The sequence below is a fragment of the Peromyscus eremicus genome, chromosome 4, assembly GCF_949786415.1.
Source record: "Peromyscus eremicus chromosome 4, PerEre_H2_v1, whole genome shotgun sequence".
Taxonomy (NCBI): domain Eukaryota; kingdom Metazoa; phylum Chordata; class Mammalia; order Rodentia; family Cricetidae; genus Peromyscus; species Peromyscus eremicus.
In genome coordinates, this window is record NC_081419.1 from 31,635,232 (window position 1) to 31,661,339 (window position 26,108).

The window sequence follows — 26,108 nt, forward strand, 5'->3', positions numbered from 1 at the left end:
ATACTATTCAGTAAAATAACATGGTTGGCTGGCTGGCTGGCTCAACAGATAATAATATTAACTACATAATAACCAGCCAGTAAATGTTACTTTCACATCAAAATTGCATTCTCTGTATTATTGAAGTCCCTGTGGTCCTAAGTACTCAACTACTGGTTGGAAACTAGAGTCCACGTTTAAGCATCTGCTGTTGTTGAAAGATCTAGGAGGTCTTGTGGGGATAAAGTAAAACCAATCAATAATGACAGACTCTGGCAGGAGCTCTACTTTAAGGCGACAAACAAACAAGACAATCAGTTCTTGCCACTAATGGGTGGAGCTGGCACAAAGGTAAAAATAGAGGGACATCGATTCCTTATAGCTCGTCTCCTATTTATGACATTCGTTATGAATTCCAACATGTTCTCCCTGCCCCATGTTTTTCCATGCCGCCCAGTCTTATTCTTCAAAGACTAGAACAACACCAGGCAGTGTGGTTATCCGTGGGAAAGGCACTCAGTGTTTTTGTTAGGTTTATGTCAATTGTATGTGTTATATCACAGCATGGGTGGGAAGGAACACTTTCCACCATGCTATGCCCAGGTTGGTTGCTTAAAATCTGTAGAAATGTGTATACTGAAACTGGATCCTGCGATGCCTTGTTTCATGGGAAGATGCAGAACAGACTACTCTGTTTTTAAAAAGCAGTGTTAAAAATTAAGTGGCAGGCATCCAGTTTTATAATAATGAATGCAGCAATGGCAAGAACGTGTCAAACAGATGAGCAAATCCGTAGGATTCTCAGTCATTGAAATATCTCTGGAACCGGGCAGTGGAAAATTCCCCTCAGAACTTGCATGCATGATAGAATGGCTTGGAGTCCTTTCAGCAACAAGAAATAAAGCAGGATAGAAGAGAACCACTCTGGCTCTCAAAATGTTAAGAGCTTTGCAAGCCAGCCTCTGCTGGAAGGATGAGCTCACCTCTTGTAGAAAGAGTGGTCAATGTCAACTTACACACACAAAAAGCCATTACGCAGCTCAGAGAGCCACTGGGTCAGCTTTTGGTAACATAAGCCAGCTTGTAACTAAGTGGGATTAAAGGATTATATTTCATTTATCATCCAATTGTCTATCTGCTTTTCTTGCCAAGCATTATGCAACTCTTATTACCATGGTGCAGGGACAAGTTGAACTTGGCCTTCTTAAAATGCACTATTCCCGACTTCTCTGAAAAAGAAAAGATATCAATACCCTGAAGAAGACAATTGAAATCTAAAAATATGGTGTGTAGACACACACCAAGAAAACATAATCTGGCTATCCACACAATAAAGAGTCTGTGATGGCCCCTACATCCCAGTGCCTAGGGACACTTTCCTGTTTGCCTCTCAATATTGTCTCCGTTATTTTTTCTGCCTAGAGCAGATTTTTAAATGGCCACAGGCTCCTTGGTCCTCCCAGTACTGAGATGGAACATTTTGTCCCCTCGCCTTGGATCTGGGTAGTGGCTGTGACCACTCTGATCAGCTGAATGTTGTAGAGATGCTGGGCTGAGCTAAGATGAGACCTTAGGAGACTGTATTTTATCATATAGGTACAATGTAAGAACCCATATCCCTGCAGAAAAGAGCTGGACAAAGGCCTGGACCAAGTGAAAAGGAAGAATCAGCTGAGTCCCTCCTACTCACCCCTGCTGAGACATCAGTCAGCCATCAGATGAATGCTACCCCCTAGCCACTGTTTTAAGTTGCCATGTTTTGGGCCATTCATTTTGCAGTAATAGATAACAAAACTTGGCCTAGAAGAAGAGTGGCAATTTCTTTCCGCTGAATTGGGTCTGCCTCTTGCTTCTACAAAGTTTGAATGGAGTCCAGTGGTTCCCATGGTTTACATGCATAATGACCATGGCTACTCAAAGGCAAAGTTGAATAGTTTTTGAAAGGACACCACTAGACTCAACAAACCTAAATTAGTTACTATCTGGCCCTTTACTAAAAAGTTTATGGACCCTTCTAGTAAAAGCCTTACCCATGGAGCCCTGTATTCTCTCTCTTCTGGAGAATATGCAGTATGCTGGCTGGTTTATGTCAACTGGACATAACTAGAGCCATTTGGGGGAAGGGAACCTCAACTGAGGAAATGCCTCCACAAGTTTTCTTGGTTGATGATGGATTTGGAAGAGCCCAGCTCACTGTGGGCAGTACTACCTCTGTGTTGGTGATTCTGGGTACTAGAAGAAAGCAGTCTGAGAAAGGAGCAATCCAGCAAGCAGAGTTCCTTGATGGCCTCTGCTCTAGTTCATTCTCCCAGGCTTCTGACTTGAGTTCCTGCCCTGACTTCCCCAGATGATGGGGACAAGCTTTAAGATGAAATAAACCCTTTCTTCCCCAAGTTGCTTTTGGTCATAGTGTTTTATCACAGCAACAGAAACCCTAACATATATAGTAACTAACCTATTGCCATTTACCATCTAGAGCAGTGGTTCTCAACCTTCCTATTGCTGTGACCCTTCTATACAGTTCCTCATGTTCTGACCCCAACCATAACTGTAATTTTGCTGTTATGAATAGTAATGTAAATATTTGTATTTTCCAATGGTCTTAGGTGACCCTGTGAAAGGGTCATTTGTCCCTTCAAAAGGGATTGTGACCCATGGGCTGAGAACCACTGATCTAGAGTCTCCCTGGATTAAGACAGAAAGATATGCTATCATTGTCCAAGGCATCTGGCCTTTGGGAAGGCAGTTTTTCCTCTTCTTGGTCTCAGTTCCCTCACTTGTAAAATGAGAAGACTGGAACAGAACTGTAGTTCCTTTTAAGTGTTCCATGAAACATTAAACCCACAGGCTGTTCTGTGGAAAAAGACCTGCAGACACAATAGAGATACAAAGAGCATGTTAGCAAAACTGGGCTACTGAGCAAAGAAACCCAATGACCTGCATTTACATTAGTGTCTTCTCAAACATCTTTGGATCCAGCATTCTTTTCCCCATGTCAGCTGACATCATCCCACGGAACATACTGCAGGAAGCTCGTGTGGTCCTCCCTTTCTCCAACAGTCCCTGGAACTCAATCATTCATCTAGCTACAGAAAGTTAATTTTTCTTCAGTGCCTTTTGAGGTCCCTTTCCAACACCTGCTGCCTATAATATCACTGCAGTGTGAGACCCTGCTAGTGGAATCTGCTGAGTCCCCAGACTGGAGACAGAGGCCAAGTAAGCGAGCTGCAGATTCTCCCAAAGAAACTAAAATGACACAGTGATAACCAATCTCTGGGTGACAATGACAATTGCGGTCTTGACGTAAAGGGATAAATGCAGACACATTTTAAAATTGCTCCTAGCTTTTGTAATCTGAAAATTTCTTCACGTGGGCCAAAATAGAATGCACGATTCTTTCCCAGAATGACAAAATCCATGCACACGATATCACATGTTTAGAAACATACAAAGTAACCATACTTATTCAGACTGCTTGTTGACAATGCCAGGCTATCTGACCAATTATTCAAAACAAAGATATGTCTCCCCTGCTAATATGATAGAGGAGGGCTGTCCTCCCAGTACTCTGGCAGGTTGAAATTACTGACCCGGGGACAGGCACAGTGTTGCGTATATGTAAGTATGTGAATGTGTCTATTTTTGGTCCCACCTATCTCAGAAGTAGCCACACACCACTGCCTAGGCCCCTTGTAATCATCCTGGCACGAAGAAAGACATTCTGAAGAGACACTTGTGACCTTCTCTTGGGCTCTCAGACTACTGAAACAATGGAGTCCAAGGGATTGGCATTTCCTCAGGAATCTTTTGCTGGTGGAGGAAAAGGCTGAAGCCCTGGTATTGGAGGAAGAGCTTGTTCTCTAAGGAGAGGTTTTCACAGATGACAGCTTGTAGGAAAGATGGGGATGGTGGCGTGTCAATTATGGGCAGGGCCACACCGTGACCAGGAAACCTTGGCCCTTATTGAAGCCTAAACTTCATGCCAGCGTCCTGAAGGCGGACTTCATAAGAAGCCAGTGATCTCATTGTTCTTGTTCCCAGTGTGGTCACACTGAATCTTCTCCCCTTGCTTTTCCTTACTTGTTCCTTTAGTTGACACAGAGGCTAAGTGGTGGGACTGTGCTTGTTAGGGCTGCTGAAGCCCGGGCATCGACTCTAAAAACTTCAATAATGTCCTCAGCAGCTCAAATACCTCAATTTTAATAGGATGTAAATTATTTTCTCTAGTAATTATTCAGACCAAGGGTCAAGAAACTGACATAAAAAGAAAAGATGTTTTCTCCAATAAGTCTCTTATAATTACATTTCCAGTTTTAGTGACTGCTTCGTAGAATGCCACACCAATTATAACTACCACTCTGAGATTGTCCTAAAAAGTAGAAAGACTAACACAGTCCCTGGCTTTTAGTAGCTGTCTAGTAAAGATTGTTTCTCTTCAACTGTGAAACATTACAGGATCAGGATGACATATTCTCTTATAGCTTCTCAGTGTTTAATCAAACATTCCACTCCGTAAGCAACTTCCTTAGTAGGCAACGTGGCATTAAAGGTCTTAATATAGATCTCTGGATTTATCTGCAGGGTGGTAACCTGATAACTCTGGTGTGTGGTGGGGAGGGCTGTGCTTGGGAGAAGAAGAAACTGCTTTGAAGCCAGATAGATCCACTTCTAATCTTCATTTGCTGAATGATCTCAACAAACTCATTGATCAACTCTGTTTTCTGTTGCCTCGGCGATAAAGTGGGGCTTAGGCTGTATTTTACAAGCTCACGGCAGGGATTCCAGATAATCTGTAGCAAGAGCTGCCTGGCCCATGTTAAATATCCAGGGAAAGGGTGTATCACTGTTCTTGCTTTTCTTGCCTGTATGACCTTTCATTCGTTCATCACTCCCTCTACACACATTTATTATGAACCCACTAGGACAGGGAAGTACAATACAACAGAAGCCAAGATGAAGTCCTTACAGAGTCTATCTAGTGGACTAGATGTGGCACAGCACAGAGTGCGCCCGGATAGCACGTACCATGTGCCAGGCACTAGTCTAAGAATTCTTCCACATCTGCACACCTGTGCATCTCGAGTTTTTACCCCAGCCTCGTGCAGCGGGCATCTTGCTCAGTTTATAGAGCTCATCTGTGCTTTGAACAGCCATGTTACATCACCTCTCCAAGTCCTTGAGTTTATACTTTCACAGAGCATAAACATAAGTATATAATATTACAACATATTTAATATATATTTAACATAATAGAAACATACAAAATAAATATTTTTTAAAAACCTAGTGGACCAACCAAGAAGATGTTATTTCTTTTAGAGAAACCTGGGCACAGAAGTCATCACCAGTCAATTGAGCCAGCACAGACATGACTGACCACCACGGCTTGAGTGTCTATGATGACAGCCACCTTTCCCAGCCCAGCCCACCCTGTCCACGTGTGCCTTCTAACCCTGCAGGTGTTTTCTAGCAATAACATTAGGCAGCATCCAGTTTTTCCCTCCTCAACATCGATCCCTTCAACTGTTATAAAGACAGGGCCCCTCTAACGGCAACCCAGCTTTGACCTTCAACATTACACTCTGTCGTGCCCACCAGAATCTTCTACAGAAAAGCTAAAAGAAAGCCACCTGGCATATTTTATTTTGCTCTTTTCTTAGAAGTGTTCCATGACCGGATATGGAATCAAGGAAGTAGGAAGAAGAGCAGGTTTGAGACTCCAAGTTCACTTCTCATGCCAAGGCAGACACCATCCTGTCCTGGAAGCCTGAACCCACCCAATGTAACCACAGCTGCTCGCTCCAAGATACCACTCACCATTACCACCATGTCTGCAGCAGTGCTTCTCAAGTTTCCTAACGCTGCGACCCTTTAATACAGCTCCTCACGCTGTGGTGACCCCCAGCCATAACATTATTTTCATCACTACTTCATAACTGTACTTTTTCAACTGTTAGGAATCATAATGTAAATATCTGCATTTGCCCATGGTCTTAGGCGACCCCTATGAAAGGGTCATTTGACCCACAGAGGGCTCACGACCCATAGCTTGGGAACTACTGCTGTAGAAGAAAAGCCACCAAGCTAATATGGAAAGGAAGATCTCCGTCTTGTAACTAGTCACCAATAATTAAAACAGAAGAGATTTGACTTACCGGCGGGCACTGGGCCAGCTTATCAGCGGCCACTAGTTGAACATTCAAGTGTTTGCTTTGAGACTTTCCTCTGGACTTAATCAGCCGCTGTAAAACCTGACAGAGGATGACAGGAACCCGAGCCATTGTTAATGAGTTGAAAGAAAATCAAACACACTAGGATCTTTTTCTATAGCTTATGTAACCCTGAGGATTAGTAAGCAGGGCCTACAATGTGAGAAATTGCACACTTAGAGTCTCCATGGTGATGCCGCCCACCCCGCTGTGGGCCTAGAGTGGACTGGACATGTCCATCCTGTTCTACCTCCCCCTGGGGTCCTGGTAACAGCCTCACTTTCCACCTAGACTGTTAAGTCTCTTTCAGATTTCAGAGCTTCCTGTCAAAGGGGAAGGTCTGCTCTGCTCCTGCTTATGTTGAGTCAATATTTTGATATTATTTGGTTCAGTAATATTTCAGTTCACTACTTCCATGTCAGATAAATATCAAGGTCACTTATGTATGTCATGTTTTTCAATAATTAATGAAATATTTGGTTAAATTTTATATTAATCAAACTATTTCAGGATTGGAAACCTATGTAAAACATTTGTATGGGAACATTGCTACACCTAAAACAGTTTATATCTATGCCTTTGGCCATAGCTATAGCTGCATTTGGCCATATACTTCCTCTTTCATTATTTCTGTTCAGGTTGAAACAGGGCCCTCTCCACTTCAACAGTGCTACTTTATGAAGTTCTGATACCTTAGTGCACAGGTCCATGCAAGCCCCTGACCTGCATTTCCAGACACCACAGCAATGGGGTAGTGGAGGTGGGGGGTGACCTCAGCCTCATTACAGAGGATGCTTGGGACCCCAGCAGCTGGAGTCAAAGACACTTCCAGTGGTTGAGGCAATGTCAGTCTGTTCTGTTCACACCCCAGAGTTAACTGGCAGGGCTCGGGATTCCCACAGTTACTGTATAGGAACAGTGCCTCCAAGATGCTGAGAACTTGGGAAGTATAACAAGCCACAGCTTCTGTAGGCCTTTCTCTAGCCACAGAAGGAGACCACTGTTTGGGTGGGGAGTTGAGTTTGCATTTAGGCAAACCAAATACATTCTAGGAGGCACTGGAAAGGAACTGTTAAGAGAATGCCTCTCAGTGGGTTGAGGCGGGGTACAGAGGGGAGGTGGGGAGAGGGAATGGGAGGGGAGGAGGGAGGGGAAACTGCAGTCTGGAATGTAAAACAAATAAATTAATTAAATAAATAAATAAATAAATAAATAAATAAATAAATTTAAAAGCTAATGCCTCTCTTGCGTATCTATTTCATATTTATTTTTTAGAACACCATCACCATGTAAAAACCAAAGGGAGGACCGTGAGAAGGCTCAGTGGGTGAAGGTGGACGCTACCAAGCCTGGCGACCTGAGTTGAAGCCTCAGAGTCCACGTGGTGGAAAGAGAGGACTTACAAGTTGTCCTCTGACCTACACACACATGCCGTGACAGCACAAGTGTGCACACACCCAGAGAGATTAAAAAACTAAGGAAGTAAATGTAAAAAATAAAAGACATCAAAATCAAGAGTGCGGTCTGGACCACCTCCCCTGGTTCTTGTCACTCTGGCAGCATCCGTGACCAATTGGGCTTAACCCAGAAAGAACTATATCCCCAAAGAAGCTAGCTGTGCACAAATGACAAGGCCAGCAGCATTTCTAAGTGGTGTTTACACAGTGATCTTTTACCTTACATAAGATCTCTTTCTGAACTATGTACTCCCTCTCTCGACTGGGCAGAGACTATAAGTAATTCAAGAATCAATATTACACGGGAAATCTGCCAAGAGGGAACATACAGCCGACGAAAGGCCAGGGTCCACTTTTTGTTTTCCTTCCTTGTGCTCCTGTTTGTATTTTATCATCTCTGGCTGCAGGCAGGAGCTTCTCGAAGAGATGTACGGTTATTCTCAGCTACCCTCAAATCCCTAGAAGTTGAGCACTGTTTTAAAATGCATTCATTAACTGACTCTCGAGACACTCTTCTGCCCACAAACTAAAAGGACTAAAAGGGCAGAGCGAGAGAACCTCAAGAAGGAAGCTTCAAGACTCATAAACGGGAACGCAGTGATTACCTTTGGAGATGAGACTTTCACATGAACGATGATGGGGGCTAAGGACGTCTTTATAAGCTGTGCTGGGTGATTGATGGTGTCTGCATCGAGAACAACCAACTGCAAAGATCTTGCCAATTCAAAAATTCTTTCAATTTCACTCTGTACTTCCGCTAAAATGGGAAACAATAAATGGCAGGTACTGTTAGTCTCAATAATTATTATTTATAGTAAAAAGAAATAGTATATGCTTTCAGATGTATGTGTCCATACTGCAGAACAAAGTACTTTGAACTTTCATAGACACATCTAACAAAATCTTGTTTGTTGTTGGTTGGTTTTTTTTGTTTTGTTTTTTTTTTGAGACATAGTCTAGTATGTAGCCCTGGTTGGCCTGGAACTTATGTCAATAGGCTAGCTTCTAACTTACAGAGATCTGCCCGCCTCTGGCTCCCAAGTACTTGGATTAAAGGTGTGCACCACACAATGTCTGTTCTTTTTAAAATCTTTTCTAAAGATAATATTGTGCACAGAATAAAACAATTGGTAGAAGAACTTGAATCAGCTCTCTTGGTTTGCTTCGGACACCCAGCCTAGCATGGAGCTATTTACATAGCTATGGCTTTTCCATTTGGGGTTTGCTTTTAACAAGAATGACATTTAGCAAACACATTAGAGAGACTGAAAGTGACACTGAAGTATTTCTGTCAATAACTTATATTTTATCATTCTGTAGACCACGTTTTAGAAGAAGAAGAAAAAAACACCCAACAACTGTATTGATTTGACTGTTATACACATTTTTATATCCTGGTTCTTTTCAAGTCTGAAGCAATCCAGCTACATCAATTTATTCTGGGACAGAGCCTTGCTATGTAACCCAAGCTGGTTGTGAGCCTCTTGCTTCCACATCCCAAGTACTGTGATGACAGGTGTGTGCTACTGTGCATGGCTTACAAGCGCTCCTTCTCTGTGTGTGTACGTGTGTGTGTGTGTGTGTGTGTGTGTGTGTGTGTGTTTAAACACATGATCAAATTACATGTTTTTCTGAAATATAAAAGGTCTTTAAGTTGGGCATGGTGGGGCACACCTAGAATCCCAATACTTGGGATACTGAGGCAGAAGGATCCTGGGAAACACAGAGAGTTTCAGCCCAGACTGTATTCTGTATTGACACTGTCTCAAAAAAAAAATCAAAAAACAAACAAACAAACAAAAAAACCAAAACCAAAACAAACAACAAGAACAGCCCCCCAAAAAATCCTTTACATACTTTATGAATCTCCTGATGTAGTGGGTCATGCCGAAAATCTGAGTTAGATTCTACTAAAGGGAAGACTTGGCATAAAAGCAAAACTTTCCCATTTCTTATAGAATTTCTGACATTTAATGCATAATCTACCTTAAAAAGTATGAATGTGGGAGACAGAGGGATGGCCAAGCAGTTAAGAGTACTTGCTGCTTTTCCAGAGGACCAAGCTCGGTTCCAGCATCCACATTAGACAGCTCATAACCACCTGTACTCCAGCTCCAGGGGACAAGACAACCCCTCTGGCCTTCTCAGGCACCCCCGTATATATGGCACTACACACATACACCCACACAAATAAATAAAAATCTTCTTTAAAAAATATGAATTTAAGGAGTCAAAACACATATCACTGTCACATTCTCAAACACCAATGTCCTGAAAGGTTCCACACTGATTTTTTTTCCAGTGACCAGTTTTCAGGATATCTATATAAGGAGATCCTTGCTAAATTCTTATGAAAGAATAGTCTACATTTGTTAGTAACAAAAAAAAATCATTTTTTTTCTAGCATGTCAGAAACCGTTTAAATAGAAATTTTTCTCAAGAAGGGCATTTGGGAAATAAAGTCACTTTTTACTAAAGGAAGGTGGGGTAGGTCCTCCACGTGTGCTTTTATTAGCCTGCCGCAGTTTTAAAGGCGCTGCTAGGCAGAGCCACGGCAGAACAAGCTTATATCATTTTAGTTTCAAGTCTCACATATTATTATAAAATAATGTAAAATAACAATTAGTATTCTTCTGAAGGAACAAAAAGGTGGCGATACAAACTGGACTGCCCCGGGACCAGAACCCACAAGGCACTCTTAGTCTCGGTCCAAATAGCTCAGAAATACCCGGGTTTTGTTTACTCTGCACCAGCAATGAGCTGGCGTGTTGGTTCACAGCCACTGCAGAGACAACACAGAGCCCCTGGGCAGTGGCACTGCTGCATAAGCAGTGGTGGAGCATGGGGAGATCGGCCGAGGGCCAGATTACACAGCGGGGTGAGCCCGGGGTTTAGAGAATACATATAGAGAGTGTAATAAGCAAATTATAGGCACAAGGAAGGCGAGGGCATTTTCATCTACCTAGCTCACTTTCTTTGAGAAAACCAACCATCTTGGCTACCTGGACAGGTTCTCAGAGGGGTCCTAATGGAAGCTTCTTCATAAATCTGTTACAGGCAAGTGAAGTTGGAACAGTCACAGACTCCAGTCCTGGAGGCCCTTAATGAACTCTCTTAGACACTAGACTGGAGAGCTCCAGCATCTTTGGGACTGGTGATGCCCCTGTGTTGGTTTGCTTTCAAGGCAAGGTCTTATGTAGTTCAGGCTGGCCTTGAACCTCTGATCCTCTTGACTCCACTTCTCATGTGCTGGGATTACAGGTATGCATACCCTCACTCAGCTTCCAAAACTGTTATTATTTTTTTCCATGGGCTCAAGGCAACATTTCCCAGAGTGACTCACTTCTAGTCACATCCTAACCCACCTACAACCTTTTTATTCTCCCTTATGGGAGGATTTTTAACATGTTTTCCAAAAAGCACCCAGAAAAGACAGGTTTGAGTTCCCTGCATGTTCATCATGGTGGTCACCATTTCTACCGAAAGGTGTGATGCTTCCAGGTATACCAGTTGGCCACACAAGAACATCATTACCTCACCCTTCTAAACATCTCCTTTTCTTTCATGTCAGCCATGTGTCAGCTAAAACAGAAACCTTATTGTCACATTTGGGGAAGAGGAAATGGGTGGTTTCCCAGGGTTCAATAGCAACTGAATAGTAGAACTTGAGAAGGCCTTTTCCCACCAGACTGCTGCTTAGCTAACAGACTAAAATTGAGGGGGGCTGGCATCTGGCTGCTACAAGACTCCGCAGACAGTGCCCAAGCAAAACAAGACATTCCCCACACATACACCTCATGCCTACATGAAAACATCTTACCTAAGCTGGATCTGGTGTTTGAACGTTCAATTATTGCTCTCTTGCTAGGATTGTTGAGGACAGACCTCTTAGCAAGAGAAATGTCAGCCGTTACTCTTGTTATTGATATCCTAGGAAGAGGAACACAGAACAGGCCAGTAAAAATGTTGTGTGGCTCTCTGAGTGACTTACAGCTGCGGTGCTTAATAGCCATTTTACATACTACCGTGGAACCACTGTACGGTAAACCTCAGCCACGAGGATTTGAGACAGAGGCTGGCTCATATTAAAACACAAACAGGGTGAATGAAGGCACGCTTGGGCTCTTTATCTGAAAACCACTCCAGTGAAAATATATTCCCTCCATTAGGGCCTGCCTGGCCCAGTGGCCTTTAAAGCACACACCACACCAGGAGGGAATCAAAGCATGAATTAGCCATGCTCTTTCTAGGAAAGAGCTTTACAGTTTCCTCAGAATTCACAGTTGATTTGCTCTCGAACAAGACCTTCAGGACCCACAACTGCTCTGCCCCAGCACTGCTGGCCAGAAAGGGAAAGCTTCAGTTGACCACAGAAAAAAATGAGACAGTCGGTAGTTAAGATGCATTTCCTGGCACAGTAATCCCTGATACATAAAGTACTTCTCTATAGGCCCAAGAGGAGCTTTGCCAGCAAGAATGTGAGAAATATGGGTTCTTTTTTGCAGGCCGGGGGCCCCCAGCATGTTTGCACAGGATCCGAGCACGTCTGGTGGGCACGTGTACTTCCAATAGAGCAAGTCAATGTGAGCAGGAGACTGGCATTTTGTCCAATTAGAACACACTTGCAGTCACAGAAGAATAACAGACTTTGTATGGAAAGAGGAAGGCAACCAGAATACTCATTAACAAATGAAAGCATGTAGACTTTAAAATAATTTTTAACCGAGCCTGCTCAGTGCCCAGCTATTATCTGTAGAATTCAAAGCTGGTCCACCTAGACCAATTACAGAAATCTGCGGGCCTTCCCTACCCTCGTCTGCACAGCTTGGCTGAGTTAAGAAAGGGGAGAATCATTTCCCTTTCTCCTCAGACTACACTTACTCTTCTCCAGGGTCAAACTCCTTTGGGAGTTAGAGCACAGAAGGACGAGTAAGTATATTTAATTTCATGTCCTCTCACTCCTGTTTTAGGATATTTTAATACTGTCTGGAAACATAGGTGACTAGAAGCCTTGGGGAGAACCCAAAATTCTCCTTTTCATAAATGCTTGGAAACAAAAAAGAATTTTTTTTTAAGGTAGGGTCTCACTGTGTATCTGGATAACTTTGAATTCATAATCCTCCTGTCGCAGGCTCCCTTGTACTGGAACCATAGGGACCTACTACTGTGCCCAGCTTAGAAGTCACGTCTCTAGAGCAGTGCAGTGTGCAGAAGCTCCAGCAGGATCTGAAGCCAAGGGTGCTGGCCTGGGTCGTTGCATTCACAAGCTGCAGGTGGTTGGAACTCTGCAATGTTTTAACGTTTTGAATTTTTATGCTTTGATGATCATTTGAGGCAGCCTCAAATCATCCTGCACAGAATCACAGGCTGTGCAGAGATTCCCAGGGACCATTGTGAGCACTGACATGAGTGATCCTCCGGCTTCTACTTCCGAATTTCTGTCCTCTATATGGAACTCCCTCACGATTTCATCGTTTTCAAAAGAGAAAGAAAGAAAAAAGTGAAGGCAAAAAAGGAAAGTTCAACAGCTAAATGACACCAGAAAACACTGGTGTAACAAACTTCTACATTTTACCAAGAAGGTAAACTGAGACACGGAGAAAATCCAATGGTTTATTCCAAGCAATGATGGTCTAGGAGGCCTCGAACACAGGATGAGGCTTAGTTACATGGCTGGACAACTCTCTTTCAGTTCTCTCTCTCTCTCTCTCTCTCTCTCTCTCTCTCTCTCTCTCTCTCTCTCTCTCTCTCTCTCTCTCTCTCTGACAGAGTCTCATTCTGTAGCCCAGGCTGGCCTCAAGCTTGCAGCAACCCGTGTTAGCTACCATGCCCTCCTCATGCAGTTCTGAGAGGCAATGTCTTTGGGGCAGCACTCTTGCCTCACAGAACGGGGTCTCCTGTTTAATTTGGGGCTCTGGGTTTCTTGTTTGCTAAAGAATGAAGCATCTGGATAGAAACATACTGTCCTATCCTAGAACAACCCAAGTATATGGCTACAGACAAGTGGGCTGACTTAAGGACAGGATTCCACTTTCCAGGAAAATGATTTCTGCCATGCCAAAATTTCCTAGTTCTTCATACACCAAATAGTAACTCTTGGTTTTTAACTTTTGGTGAAATCATCAACAAATGTATATTCTTACGTTTTCCCCTGGGTTATAAAACCACTTTAGAAAGCCATTCAAATAGAACTGATAAATATATAAACATATACAGAAAAGGCTGCTTTGAACGTTAAAAACAGAGAAAACACTGTCGGTGACAAAATGCTCTTTTTCTTATTTTATTTTCTAATAAAAAATACTCCATTGATAATGTATGCCATCTGTTAGCAAAAATATACACGCATGGAGTAGAGTCCAGGAAGGGGCCGACTCAGCTCTAGAAGTCTGACAGTATGACATAGAAGGCCTTCTTCTGCTGAAAGCCTTACTGTTATCAAAACTGGATACCAGACCTCCATTTCTTTCTTTTGAAACAAAAGTTCCCTCAGCCGAGTGACTGCATTCACCACTGAGTGTTTCCTAACTTATTATGCTTTTACACTAACGGTACATTTCCTGCTTCTCCTGCTTCACTCATCCACCTGGGCCTCTGGCACTCTCAGGCATCTTGATACCTTCTTCAGAGTGTTCCATCAGCAACCTCACTGAGGTGGCGTCAGTAGTTAGAGGCCAGCGGGAGTTCAGTTCCCCTAAAGACAGGGTGTCACGTCCCTGAAACCCAGCAAAAACCATTCCCTAAATCCACAAGTCCGCACTCTAACTCCTGCATGTTTCTACTTCAGGATTCAGCTTAGCTGATGACATTATTAGTTTCCTGGGGATTTTCTTAACTTACTTCTTTTTCCATTTTTATTTATATGGGAGGGGGCAGTAGGCACGCACATGTCATAGTGTGCTAGAGGAGGTCAGAGGACAGCTTTTAGGAGTCTGTTCTTTCCACTCGCCATGTGAGGGCCAGGGCTAGAACTCAGGACACTGGGCTTGGTGGCAGATGTCTCTATCTGCAGAACTACTTCATCTGCCCTTCCGCAGATTTTCTATGGGAAGACACTTCTTTCAGTTGTGACACATCCATTCAAAACTAATTAGTATTCCCATGTTGCTAATGTAACAGCTGGAAGATCCTTTTCCATTCTGACTAATTAGTAAGAAGCCTAGTTCAGCATAATACATATTTTTAAATTCCTAGTGCTTATAGGCAAAGTGTTCCAAAGCAGGATGAGCAGAGAGGAAGACACAGGAAGACTCCAGGGTCCCTTCTATCTTCCTTTTGATTTTCATGCTCAAGAACAAAGTTATAGCATTTTGAGCCTCCTCCATCTCCTAATCAATAAAATGGTGATAGATTTGTCATTAGTATCTCAGAGGATTATTGCTATGGGCAAAGAAGGCAATACATAAAACTGATTCTTTAAATGATTGTTCTTAGCATTTGTGCTGGTTTGAGATGTCCCCCATATTCTCAGACATTTCAATAATTGGTCCCTAGCTGGTGTCACTGCTTGGGGAGGCTTAGGAGGTGTAGCCTTCCAGGAGGAAGTACATCATTGGGGGGCCAACTCTGAGGTCTCCAAGGCCACATGCCATTCCCAATTCACTCTTTCTGTTTCCTGCTTACGGTTCAAGGTGTGAGCCCTGAGCTCTCGGCTTCCAGCTCAGTCACCATGCCTGCCTATTGCACTGCCTGCGTCTTTCCATGACTGGAATGAACGCAGATCCCTCTGGAACTGTGAGCCCCAAATAAACCCTTCCTTCTACAAGCTGCCTCAGAGAGATGCATGTGGTGGTGCACACCTTTAATCCCAACATTTGGGAGACAGAGGCAGGTGGTTGTCTGGGAGTTTGATATTAGCCTGGTCTACATAGCAAGTTCCAGGCTATTCAAGACTACATAATGAGACCCTGGCTATTCAAGACTACATAATGAGACCCTGGCTATAGATAGATAGATAGACGAACGGACGGACAGACAGACAGACAGACAGACAGACAGACAGACAGACAGACAGATAGATAGATAGATAGATAGATAGATAGATGGATAAATGTAGCCTTGGTCCTGGTGACATATATACATATATATACATACATACACATACATATAGGGGTGTGTGTGTGTGTGTGTGTGTGTGTGTGTGTGTGTGTAAATATAGACAAGGAAAGCAGTTGTTGGAGATCCAAAGACTCCAGGGGAACAATCTCCTCACATCTTATCTTCAGAAGTTAGCAGTCCACCACCATGGACTCTACTGTCCCAGAGCTGGTGAGACTTATATATACAGAAAACTTTGGGGAAGGCAGTGAAACACGATGTAATCAAAATCTATTAATTTAAACATTTAAGTTGGCACAAAAAATCTTCCATTATCTCCAGTGATTGAGGCCAGCACTAGAAGAGAGAATCATGGTAGGGCCTGAGAGGAAGGACAGATGGGTTGTAAGACAGAAGTTTCCTTTTCCATTTGTGAACTGCAATGGCATACAGTTTTCATACTCACATGGAGGGGCTGCTTTGTGACATCATCAATTGATGTTTCCTTTCACCAATAAATTCAGTACCACGTTTTAGCTCCTCCCTAAGTGGTGTGCTTAAATTCATCTCTTTCAAGTTCTTTCCCATTTGACAATTTTGAGTTTGTTTTGTTTTGCTTGTTCGTCTTAGAACACATGTCCTATAGTTCCCTTTATTTTAGAACCTTATCCCTGTAGGCTCCACAGTGTTTGTTTATGATTTTAGGACACAACATGATGCTGCAGAGCTACCCAGTAGTCAGAAAAGGCTGTCTTTATGAAACCCCAGTGCTGTGAACAGCACTAATATATGCTAATAAAAATAAACTACAGAAACGAAAAGCCTACATGACAACATTTGGGGAACTTGAGACATGTGGTGTACATCGGCAGACTGCAGCTGGTGATGCAGTCCTTCAGCCTGACAGTGGTGGACCGACCAGCTACTCGACCCTCCTTGGAAAAGATGACTCCCCGGTGGTGTTTGTGGTCTGAAATAGAGACACTCTGTTCCCACTGTGTCCCCTGCAGGCTGAGTGCCACTGGAGCAGATTGTCTGGCTCACTGGGTCCATAATCCACTGACAGGAATCCATCTTGCATAAGGACACTGACATACACAATCGGACCTCAGGAGCTACTTAGTATTGCTTTTTCCCCCATTTTTCTTACATGTGCTACAGTTGGACTCAAACAAACCAAGTAAGAAATAGGTCTAAAGTGACTCATATTTCTAAGGAGTCAAAAGGAAAATCATCCAAGCTTTTGCTTCTGCTACAGTCCAACAGATGGGTTTCATCTACTCCACTGAATTAATTTTTGAATTGGGATCTGAAAAGCAGTATTGAGTTAAAAAGCCTCTTAACTCATGGATTTCTTATTTGCTCTTCCTGAAAAGCCCGGGCCATTCTCCTGATGTCTATGATGTCTACCCTACTGCGGTCACCGCCAAAGAAACACTGAACAGGCCTCTGTTAGACGGTGCTGTTCCTGCTGCTTCCTGGAGTCAGTCTTTGGTGTGACTGCTCTCTTGGCTGACTGCAACCAGAGACTGTTTTCCCTCCTTTTATTAATTGGTAAAAACACAACACAGCAGATTGTCACAGCTCAAAACACAATATTCTCCGCCCCCCCCCCCCAGAAGACGTGCTAGCATCTGTGAGAAGCTCCTGGCCAACTTCCTCCTTACCCAACTGTCCACAATCACTTACCAGTGGGCTCACTGGCTTTTTCTGTGGCACAGCCCTCTCAGCATCTGAAAGCAAGTTCATGCTCTCCCTTCCGTCTTTACTACCTATTTCTCTCCAGAACGTCTATACATCAGACTTCTCCATGCCTGCCTCTGTCTCCGGCTGTCACCTGTCACTCTGGCTGCTGCCGGACCCCCTCCCCCAGATTCTCCGCCATCATCAGACCCTGTGAAAACTTGTCATTGAAATTTTAATTCTCTCTTTAATTTGAAAGAAGCCTCAGTAGGGTAGCTAAAGTGACTGAAGTAGTAATTCTGCTTGACTCGAGACAACTCCGGGCTGTGACTAAATGAGCATCCTCTTCCGTGGCCTCGTGGTTACAGACCGCAGCAGACCCCACTCCTGAAGCTAGTCTTTCAGCCATTCAACTCTCCCTGTGCCAGACCTGCAGTAGTTTCTTCATTCTCCTCAATGCTTTCAACCTTTAAAAACATTGTTCTTAGGAATGCTATCTAGGAACAAAACAACCTAGCACAGGTGGAGGCTGAGTTGTGGGATGGGGGATTTGTTCAGATCCAAAAGCTGTGATGGAATTAGAGGAGGGGGCACCGCTCAGGACAGCCTTCAAGGAAGGCACCCAGGTTAAAATCAGCGAGTCCACACACAGCTGGAAGAACAGTGTAAATGCAACCAAGAACAGCAGACCTGGATGTTGTTGGGTTTTTTTATTTTTATTTTTTGTTTTGTTTTGTTTTGTTTTGTTTTTGGTTATTCTTTACTTGATACTCTTTGGCTCTTTGGGGGCCCGCCACCCAGCTCCCAAGTAAACACACAGGGGCTTATTCTTTCTTCTGAATGCCCAGCCTTATCTTGGCTTATTTCTAGCCAGCTTTCCTTAACTTAAATCATTCTGTCTACCTTATGCCTCTGGGCTTTTATCTTCTTCTATTTCTGTATAGCTTTCTTTACTTCTTACTCTGTGGCTTGCCTTGTAGCTGGGTGGCTGACCCCTGGTATTCTCCTCCTCCTTCTTTCTTTCATACCTTGATATTCTCCTCTGATATTTCTCCTATTTATTCTGCCTGGCAGCCCACCCCACCTACCCTTTCTCCTGCCTACCTATTGGCCTTTCAGCTCTTTTTTAGACCAATCAAGTGTTTTAGACAAGCAAAGTAACACAGCTTCACAGAGTTAAACAGATGCAACATAAAAGAACGCAACACATCTTTGCATCATTAATCAAATGTTCCACAGCATAAACAAATGTTAACATATCTTTAACTAATATTCTAGCACATCGGGTCACTCAGGTTAGCTGTTTTCCATCCACAGAGGCACTTGTGGGTCAGAGTTATGGGCCAGAACACCACATGACAGGACCTAGACCATTACTGTTAAGTTAGAGTTCAACTTCAGCTGTTTCTTTGTAATTTTTATGTATTCTTAATGTATTTTTAGGACATGAATTCCCTAGTAGCCAGAACCATCTGGACCTGTCTTGAGAGAGAGAGAGAGAGAGAGAGAGAGAGAGAGAGAGAGAGAGAGAGAGAGAGAGAACAACCATGTCTTTCTTACCAACCCTTTGTGCCCACTAGATTACAGATAACTATGGGGGAGGCAACTCCATTTTCTCTTCATCTGAGGTATATAGCTATATTGTACTTCCCAGACTCCTTTGCAACTAAGAATGGCCACATAACCAAGTTCTAGCCGATGAAATGAGCCCTTATGTGCACTATTTCCAGGCCCCAGAGGCCCTTTCCCTGTTATCTGACTGGAGAGCTCAGTCAAAGGCCATGGGCCCCAAATGGGAGATGAAGCAAACATTCTTCTTGAGATTCCCCTCGCCACTTACCTTTTCTTTCCCAACAGGAATCCCTGTCTCTGACCATTTAGGAGTGAAATTAAGCTTCTAGTGTGTTCAAATCACTATGCATCTAGGGGTCTATTACTAAGGTGACCTGGTTTTACATTCAATCATGTACTTAGAAATTCACCTGATGGCAGACAAGCATTCCCATTTCTTGAATAACATTCTCAGTTACTGTAAGTAAAATCTCAGCTCTCTCTCTCTCTCTCTCTCTCTCTCTCTCTCTCTCTCTCTCTCTTGTGTGTGTGTCTGTGTGTGTGTGTGTGTGTGTGTGTGTGTGTATGATGCAGGTGTCCATGCTGGAAGACATTGGGAATCCTACTCATCACTTGCCTCCTTATTCATTTGAGACAGTGTCTTTCATAAACCCGGAGCCAACAAGCCCTAGTGATGCCCTCAGCTCTATCTACACAGCACTGAGGTTACAGGCACACAAGAGGCAATGCGTGTTTTATGTGAGTGCTGGGGATTTGAACTCAGGGACTCACGTTTGTATGTACAGCAAGCACTCTTACCCACTGCACTATCCCTCCAGCCCCTCAGCTTCTTTTCACTGCATCTGGTGTTAGAAACCAATGATTATTTTCACATGACTACACAGAAAGCTTTTCTTTTAACAAATTATAAATATATATAAATATGCCTATGAAATTATATATATAAAAATACATATATATATATATTGTACTTAGGTTTTGTATACACACAATTTGTGCTTAAAGCACAACCATCTTTGCCTTTTCTTAAAATTAATTAAACTCTAAAAATCCATTTTAAAGTATTTAAAAATAATTTTTAAATGAGTTATTCAGTTTAAAGTGACAACCCAGATGCATTGCCCAGGTTTCTCAATGTGTACTATATAAATTTGCTTCTGATAAATCTTCAGGTTTTTCTGGGTGGTTGTTTCTATGTGTCTACTTGTGAACAATCATGTTCTCATTTTTGAGTCAATATAGAGTTGTACCACTTCTCTGGAAAACCTAAGAGCTCTAGACTGTTTCCACAAAACTGAAGTATAAACTTATTTGAGGTCATATTGATGATGGCTGATAGGGGGGACACGTGCAAAACATTCCTATAAAAATAACAAGGTTAATTCTAAAAATATATCCAAATAAGTACAGTTCCCTTCAATAGTCACTCAGGAAGGCTACACAAAGAGATAGTTGTATTCCTCTTTTAAGGAAATTTAGTTATTTATTGGAGGTTGTTTCCCGCATTTCATTCTTGCAAAGCACTTTATATTTATACCTTCAAATCACACACACATGGATACATGCATGTACACAAATGTACAATTCCCAGACACTACCCAGCATGACCAGTGAGCCATCGTATTTATCAGAAATATACATTTAAACTAATTTCTTCATGAAAACCAGTTCGGTATGAACTCGCTTGTAAGTGAGAAAATAAAGACAAGTACACATTATACCCAACAAATGGATTAATTTCCTTTTTGTTTTGTCCTTGGGGGCCTCATGCAATACATCATATTTTCATAGCTGTTTCAGTGAACACTTTCCTGAAACACTGAGTTCAATTTAATCGCTGGACTTCTGTAATCATTGGAAACAGACCCACAAATCAATTTATCACACTTGTTCAGTTAAAGGAAAATCAAAATACAAAAACATCTAGATGTCTCACCTCCCATCAAACCTGTGCTTCAGGAAATCAAAGAGGGCTTTCTGCATCATGTCTGTTACCTTTGCAGAGGTGAGAAAAAAAGAATGAGGCAAACACACGGAGAGAGAGAAAGGGAGAGAGAGAGAGAGAGAGAGAGAGAGAGAGAGAAAGAGAGAGAGAGAGAGAGAAGTCAACGGTGAGAGAGGGGGAAGGGCAAAGTGACTGAGGAGAGACCCCATCACATCCAGGCATCTCGGAGGGCAGGTTTCATGTTAATCCAACAGTTACTAATGTCTCCCTTGGCTCTTCTCCAGGGAGGAATGAACCCCTGGTTTTCACCAGGACTCCAGGCAAACCCTCCTCCTCCTCCCCTTAGGATGCAGATTTGCCTCAAGGAGATCATCATCTTCACATGGCGGGGTTATGCTTGCCTCTACTGATGAGCAGTGGGTAGTCCCAACATCAGCTCTGGGCTCAGCTGCCCTGTCAGCCTGAGCATGTTGGGAATTCTCCCTAGCCAGGACTTAATTTTTTTTGTACATAATTTTCCTGCTCATCACCTGACATTTCCAACTCAGAGAGAAAGATGAGCATCTTAGATCTGCCTCAGGATAGTTGCTAGCTCATTCAACAAATGCATGCTAAGTATACCTCATCAGACATCATCCTATGGGGAAGGACGGTTGGCCTGAAGGTTGCCCAGCTTCAGATTTAGATATCACACCCCATGCGTTTTATCCATTCAAGCACAAAGCCAGAATGGCAAAATCTGAAATACCATGCAGTACAGTCTTGACTCCTCTTTATTACATGGCAAGGTCTACTTGATCTCCAGAGTTTAATCTAGTTTTTACTGCTTTCCATCACCTGCCTTCACATACTATGAGCTGCCTTGCACCACTTCCTATCTGTAAATAGACCCTGGAGGGGCCAGATTCCAAAGGATGGTCCCCAGCATTCTTAGTCAAGAAAAGGAGAATAACAGATGACATTTGTACCTCATAACCTTTCAGTGATGGTCCCACTAACACCACAGGACGCATTGATGGTACAACATCGTAAGGAGGAATGTGCTCCGTCTGAAAGAGATGAGAAGGTGAGACTGGGCCCAGCTCCTTGACAGCCACACCAGCCAGAGTTCTCAGGCTGCACAGTAAGAGACGACTAAGGGTCCCGACCGAGGAGGCCCATCCCTCTCTTTATAGGTATATGGGTCACAGAAATGGAGCATCGCAGGCATGTACCGATAGAAACCTTAGCAGGAGTTTAAAAAGGAAACACAACTTACCACTTTCTGCTTCTGTTTTGCTAAAAGACAACAATGAGAGTCACATCAAAATATGTAATCTCTGCAAATGACAGCACATGAGTTTAAAAGATGGGAGGAGGAGCTCTGCCACTGTCCTCGTGCTTGCCTGGCCCCCACTCAGCAGATCACTGCCCCGCCACTTCATCTGGACGTGCTACCGTGACAACATGAAATACGGACGACTTCCTCTCTGCACCAATGACTTTACATCATGATTTCCTGTGAGAGGCTGGGACCGGCACTCAAACAACACGGGAGGTTGTTAGCTAACCATTAACCATGGGTGTGCCCACACTGGATGTGGTGCATATGAAGCTGAGGGCAAGCCAGCTAAGGGAAATGTAATAAAAAGAAACAATACCGTGTGAGCAAAACTACTATCACCTCAGACATTACTATTATTGTTGTTGTCGCTACTGTTTCATCTTTGGGAGTTTGGTGAACCATGAGGTAATATTGCAGATCTTCGGGTATTTCTCCTGAATGCTGATACCTCTGTTTCTACTATGTTCCTCTTAACATTCAGACAGCAAGTTTCCCACGTCCCCTTCAGCTGGTAAGAGTGATAAGCTTGGCAGTGCCCCGGTGTCCAGCAAACACACAGAAGGCAGAACCTACTCCACAACCAGCGAAGATGGCTTTGCTGCCATCCAAGCATCAGGTGCTGTTTACATGGGGTCACCTAGAGGAACAGGTTGGTTCCCAGCCCTGGAGGTCAGAATGAATCCTCACAAACAAGGACCCAGCCCTCAGAACTGTCCCAGAATCGACCTAGCATTGACATGAGTTGCAGAGCCTTGGCCTGCCATCTGAACTGGTGACACTGGATGCTCTAGTACACCCTCAGTTCCTGGCCAGAATGGAATTAGAGTTAGAGAATGTGATGGAAGAGAACTTTCTAAGTGAATATCTTTACTATATCCAAAGACACACAGAGTCTTTATTGAGATACCCTGTCTCTTCATTGAGTTAATTCTAGGGCTCAGCTGGAACTATCTGATGTCAAATAATCTTGCTGCAGGGGTGCTATAACCCCCCCATATGTACAACATGGTCCCAACATGTGCTAAAGTTTTATGTACATACTGAACATTGCTGTGAGAGTCCATGAGCTTTTATCTCTATTGGTCTCACAATCTTGAAGTATCTTGAGTTGGGTGGTAGCATAATGAACTTGGGATTGGTTTATACATGGAGAGTTACTGACTATAGGGGGTGAATGAAATTTTTCAAAATTATACTAATGAGCTGAATTTTTGTATCGTTAGTACCTTTCAAGTCAAACAGGATTCAAATGAACAAGGAAACCTTAAATAAAAGAAGCTTTAAATCTTAAATCAAGTCTTTATTTCCAAACCAGTAAAAATATCTGCTTATGTGCTCCAATGTTTAGTAGTGAGACCGCTCACCTGTTGTGGTAGGAGTCGCTCGAAATGTTCCTGACACCATTTCTCCCAGACTGGAGGAAGAGTTCCCACTCGATTTCCTAGAACATGGAAAGGAACTTAAGACTCTCGTCCCAGATCCTTTGAAAACAGAAACTGAGAATCCAAGGTGTTCTTTGGCCTTCTGCTAAATAATTCAAAACATACCAAAGCCTGTTAGAAGAGCATCAGGAATGTGCTCAAATGCTTTCTCCGACCTCATTTCTCAGAGAAAGTGCAGATCTAATTGAGACTGGAAATACTTTGCAAATCTCTTTCCCTGTTATTCATACAAAAATTGAGCAGAAGGACCCCTGGCAAGGATGCTCTTTGGAGTCATGTGTTTACTTGAGACCAAGGACTAAAGTACCAGAGGCCAGAAAGCTCAGAATAAGCAAGAGGACCCAGAGAACTGCTTCTTCAAAGTACATGGGGGTTGGGGGGTGTGCTATGAACCATTCCTGCTGCCGACAGTAAGGGCTGCCAGCAGTAATTCATGTATGTTTATAGCCCAGCAGTGAACAGCTCTGTCACTGCTGTGGAACACACTGCGATACATCTTTGAGTGTTTGTTTCCCCATCTATGGACACAGGAGTTATTTATACATTACAGAGAGAAGCATGACACATGAGCCTCTGTGAATGAGGCCTTGGTTTTATTGTTTCTCTTGCCTTGAAGTAAACTATATATATATGCATATATATATATATATATATATATATATATATATGCATGTATTAATAACAACAGCAATGGTGGGAGATTGTTAGTGAGCCACATTCTAGTAGGAGATCATCAAGGCTAAACAAGAGAAATAGGTAAATACCCAATATTCCTGAGAGTAGCAAGTATAATAGAAACAAGTTGGAAAGAGATGGAAAATGCAAGGAGGGGGTGAGTCTGGAGTGGGTACAACTTAAAATACGGCGGGGAAGGAGGGAGCCACTGGAACTGTGCAACAAGAACCTGAAAGAGATGGAGGGATCTACTAACTGCAAAGGAGGAAGAGGAGTCCCAGGAGGAGGAAGCAAACGCAAAGGCCCGGGGAAGGGCCAAGTGTTCCCGGTGGGCTAAGAGGCATGGAGGACGAAATGTCTAGAGCAAAGGGAACCAGAGGATTAATAATAAAGCATCTTAACAGAAAATTAATCATACAGTGTGGTGATATTGTATTCCCCAAAATATTGTGCACCCTAATAAACTTATCTGGGGTCAGATAACAGAACAGCCACTAGATATAGAGGCTAGAAATGGTGGCACACACGCCTTTAATCCTAGCATTCCAGAGGCAGAGATCCTCTGGATCTCTGTGAGTTCAAAGCCACACTGGAAACAGCCAGGTGGTTAACTGTACCTCTATTCCATTACTTCTGGAAAGGTTTTCATTAGGATAAAAGCAAAGGGAGAGTTAAATAATACAGCAGGTTTTTTTTAAAATAAGAAAAATAACTGAAGAGAAAGATTGAATCAAAGGAAAGAACTGCTTCAGCCAGACACGGTGATGCACAGCTGTGATCCCGCGCTAGGGCATGGGGCTGGTGCAGAAGAACTGCCTCACCGAAGACAAGCCTCAACCACACAGCAAGATCGTCTCAAAGCAATGAGAACAGCAGCAGAACTTGCTCCATTTGAAGGCGTCTGAACAACTCTAACGCACACGAATCCAGTGCTTCAGGGAGAGCAGGGGCAGCAGCAGCACCTCTGAGACCCAGTTCAGCCAGGACTTCTGTCAGGCTGTGCTCACCCTCCTGGGACCCGCCACCAGCCCTCTGAAGTCTGTGTGCTGTTGGAACACTCCCCGGCGTCTTCAGCACAGTGTCAACAGAAGGGGATGGCACAAGAGGCTGAGTAGAGAAAAGCACCCCTAGGACTGTCCACACCCTCACACTCTGCCCACTGCAGGGAGTTGCTGACAGGGAACCGAGCAGAACTACAGCTCTTGGTCATGGCAGTTGCTACCTGAGCTGTCCTGAGAAATGAGGGCCCCTGGAACTCTCGCAGAAGAAAACAAGTAAGATGGGTTTACTGTACCCACGGGAAGCAGAGTCCGCTGTGGAACTCATGTGCATTTCTGAGTTGCTGGGGTTCAGAACACAGTGGAAATAGTTAAACCCCAAACCTCTGTGTCCTCAAGAAGAGCCTGCTCACAGTTAAGTGTCCCTTTGCTTTAAAGCAGGTTTCCATGAGGGTGCCGGCAAAGAGAGTCTTAAAGAACGTGTTCGTGAGATACAAGAGAATCCAACTGAAAGCAGAGATTGAGTTCAAAGAATGAACGGCTCCAGCCAGTTTTAAATAAGAAACTTGAAAATGTTACCCAATTTTCCCACAAAAAGAAGCTAGAAAGGAGGAAAGGAGGGAGGGAGGGAGGGAGGGAGGGAGGGAGGGAGGGAGGGAGGGAGGGAAGGAGGGAGGGAGGGAAGGGAGGAAGGAGGGAGGAAGGAAAGGCTAGCTCCTGGAGAAGACGGAGTGTTACCCGCCATGAAAACGGCCTCTCTTCTGCTCCTGTTGAATCCGTATGTTCT

At 43.4% G+C, this 26,108-nt stretch overlaps 1 protein-coding gene across 2 annotated transcripts in view; it reads right to left on the bottom strand.

Moving 5' to 3' along the window:
- Positions 1-26,108, bottom strand: part of Cacnb4 (calcium voltage-gated channel auxiliary subunit beta 4) — a 267,754-nt gene that overhangs the window by 11,183 nt on the left and 230,463 nt on the right. The window contains exons 6-13 of one of the 2 annotated variants that reach the window (XM_059260465.1): positions 26,060-26,103; positions 23,571-23,647; positions 22,141-22,160; positions 21,851-21,931; positions 20,874-20,932; positions 11,466-11,575; positions 8,251-8,402; positions 6,135-6,230 (exon numbers count right to left, since the gene is read on the bottom strand). In XM_059260465.1, coding sequence (XP_059116448.1) covers positions 6,135-6,230; positions 8,251-8,402; positions 11,466-11,575; positions 20,874-20,932; positions 21,851-21,931; positions 22,141-22,160; positions 23,571-23,647; positions 26,060-26,103 — 639 coding nt within the window. The remainder of the gene's footprint in view (positions 1-6,134; positions 6,231-8,250; positions 8,403-11,465; positions 11,576-20,873; positions 20,933-21,850; positions 21,932-22,140; positions 22,161-23,570; positions 23,648-26,059; positions 26,104-26,108) is intronic. The other variant, XM_059260466.1, reaches the window with a different exon arrangement.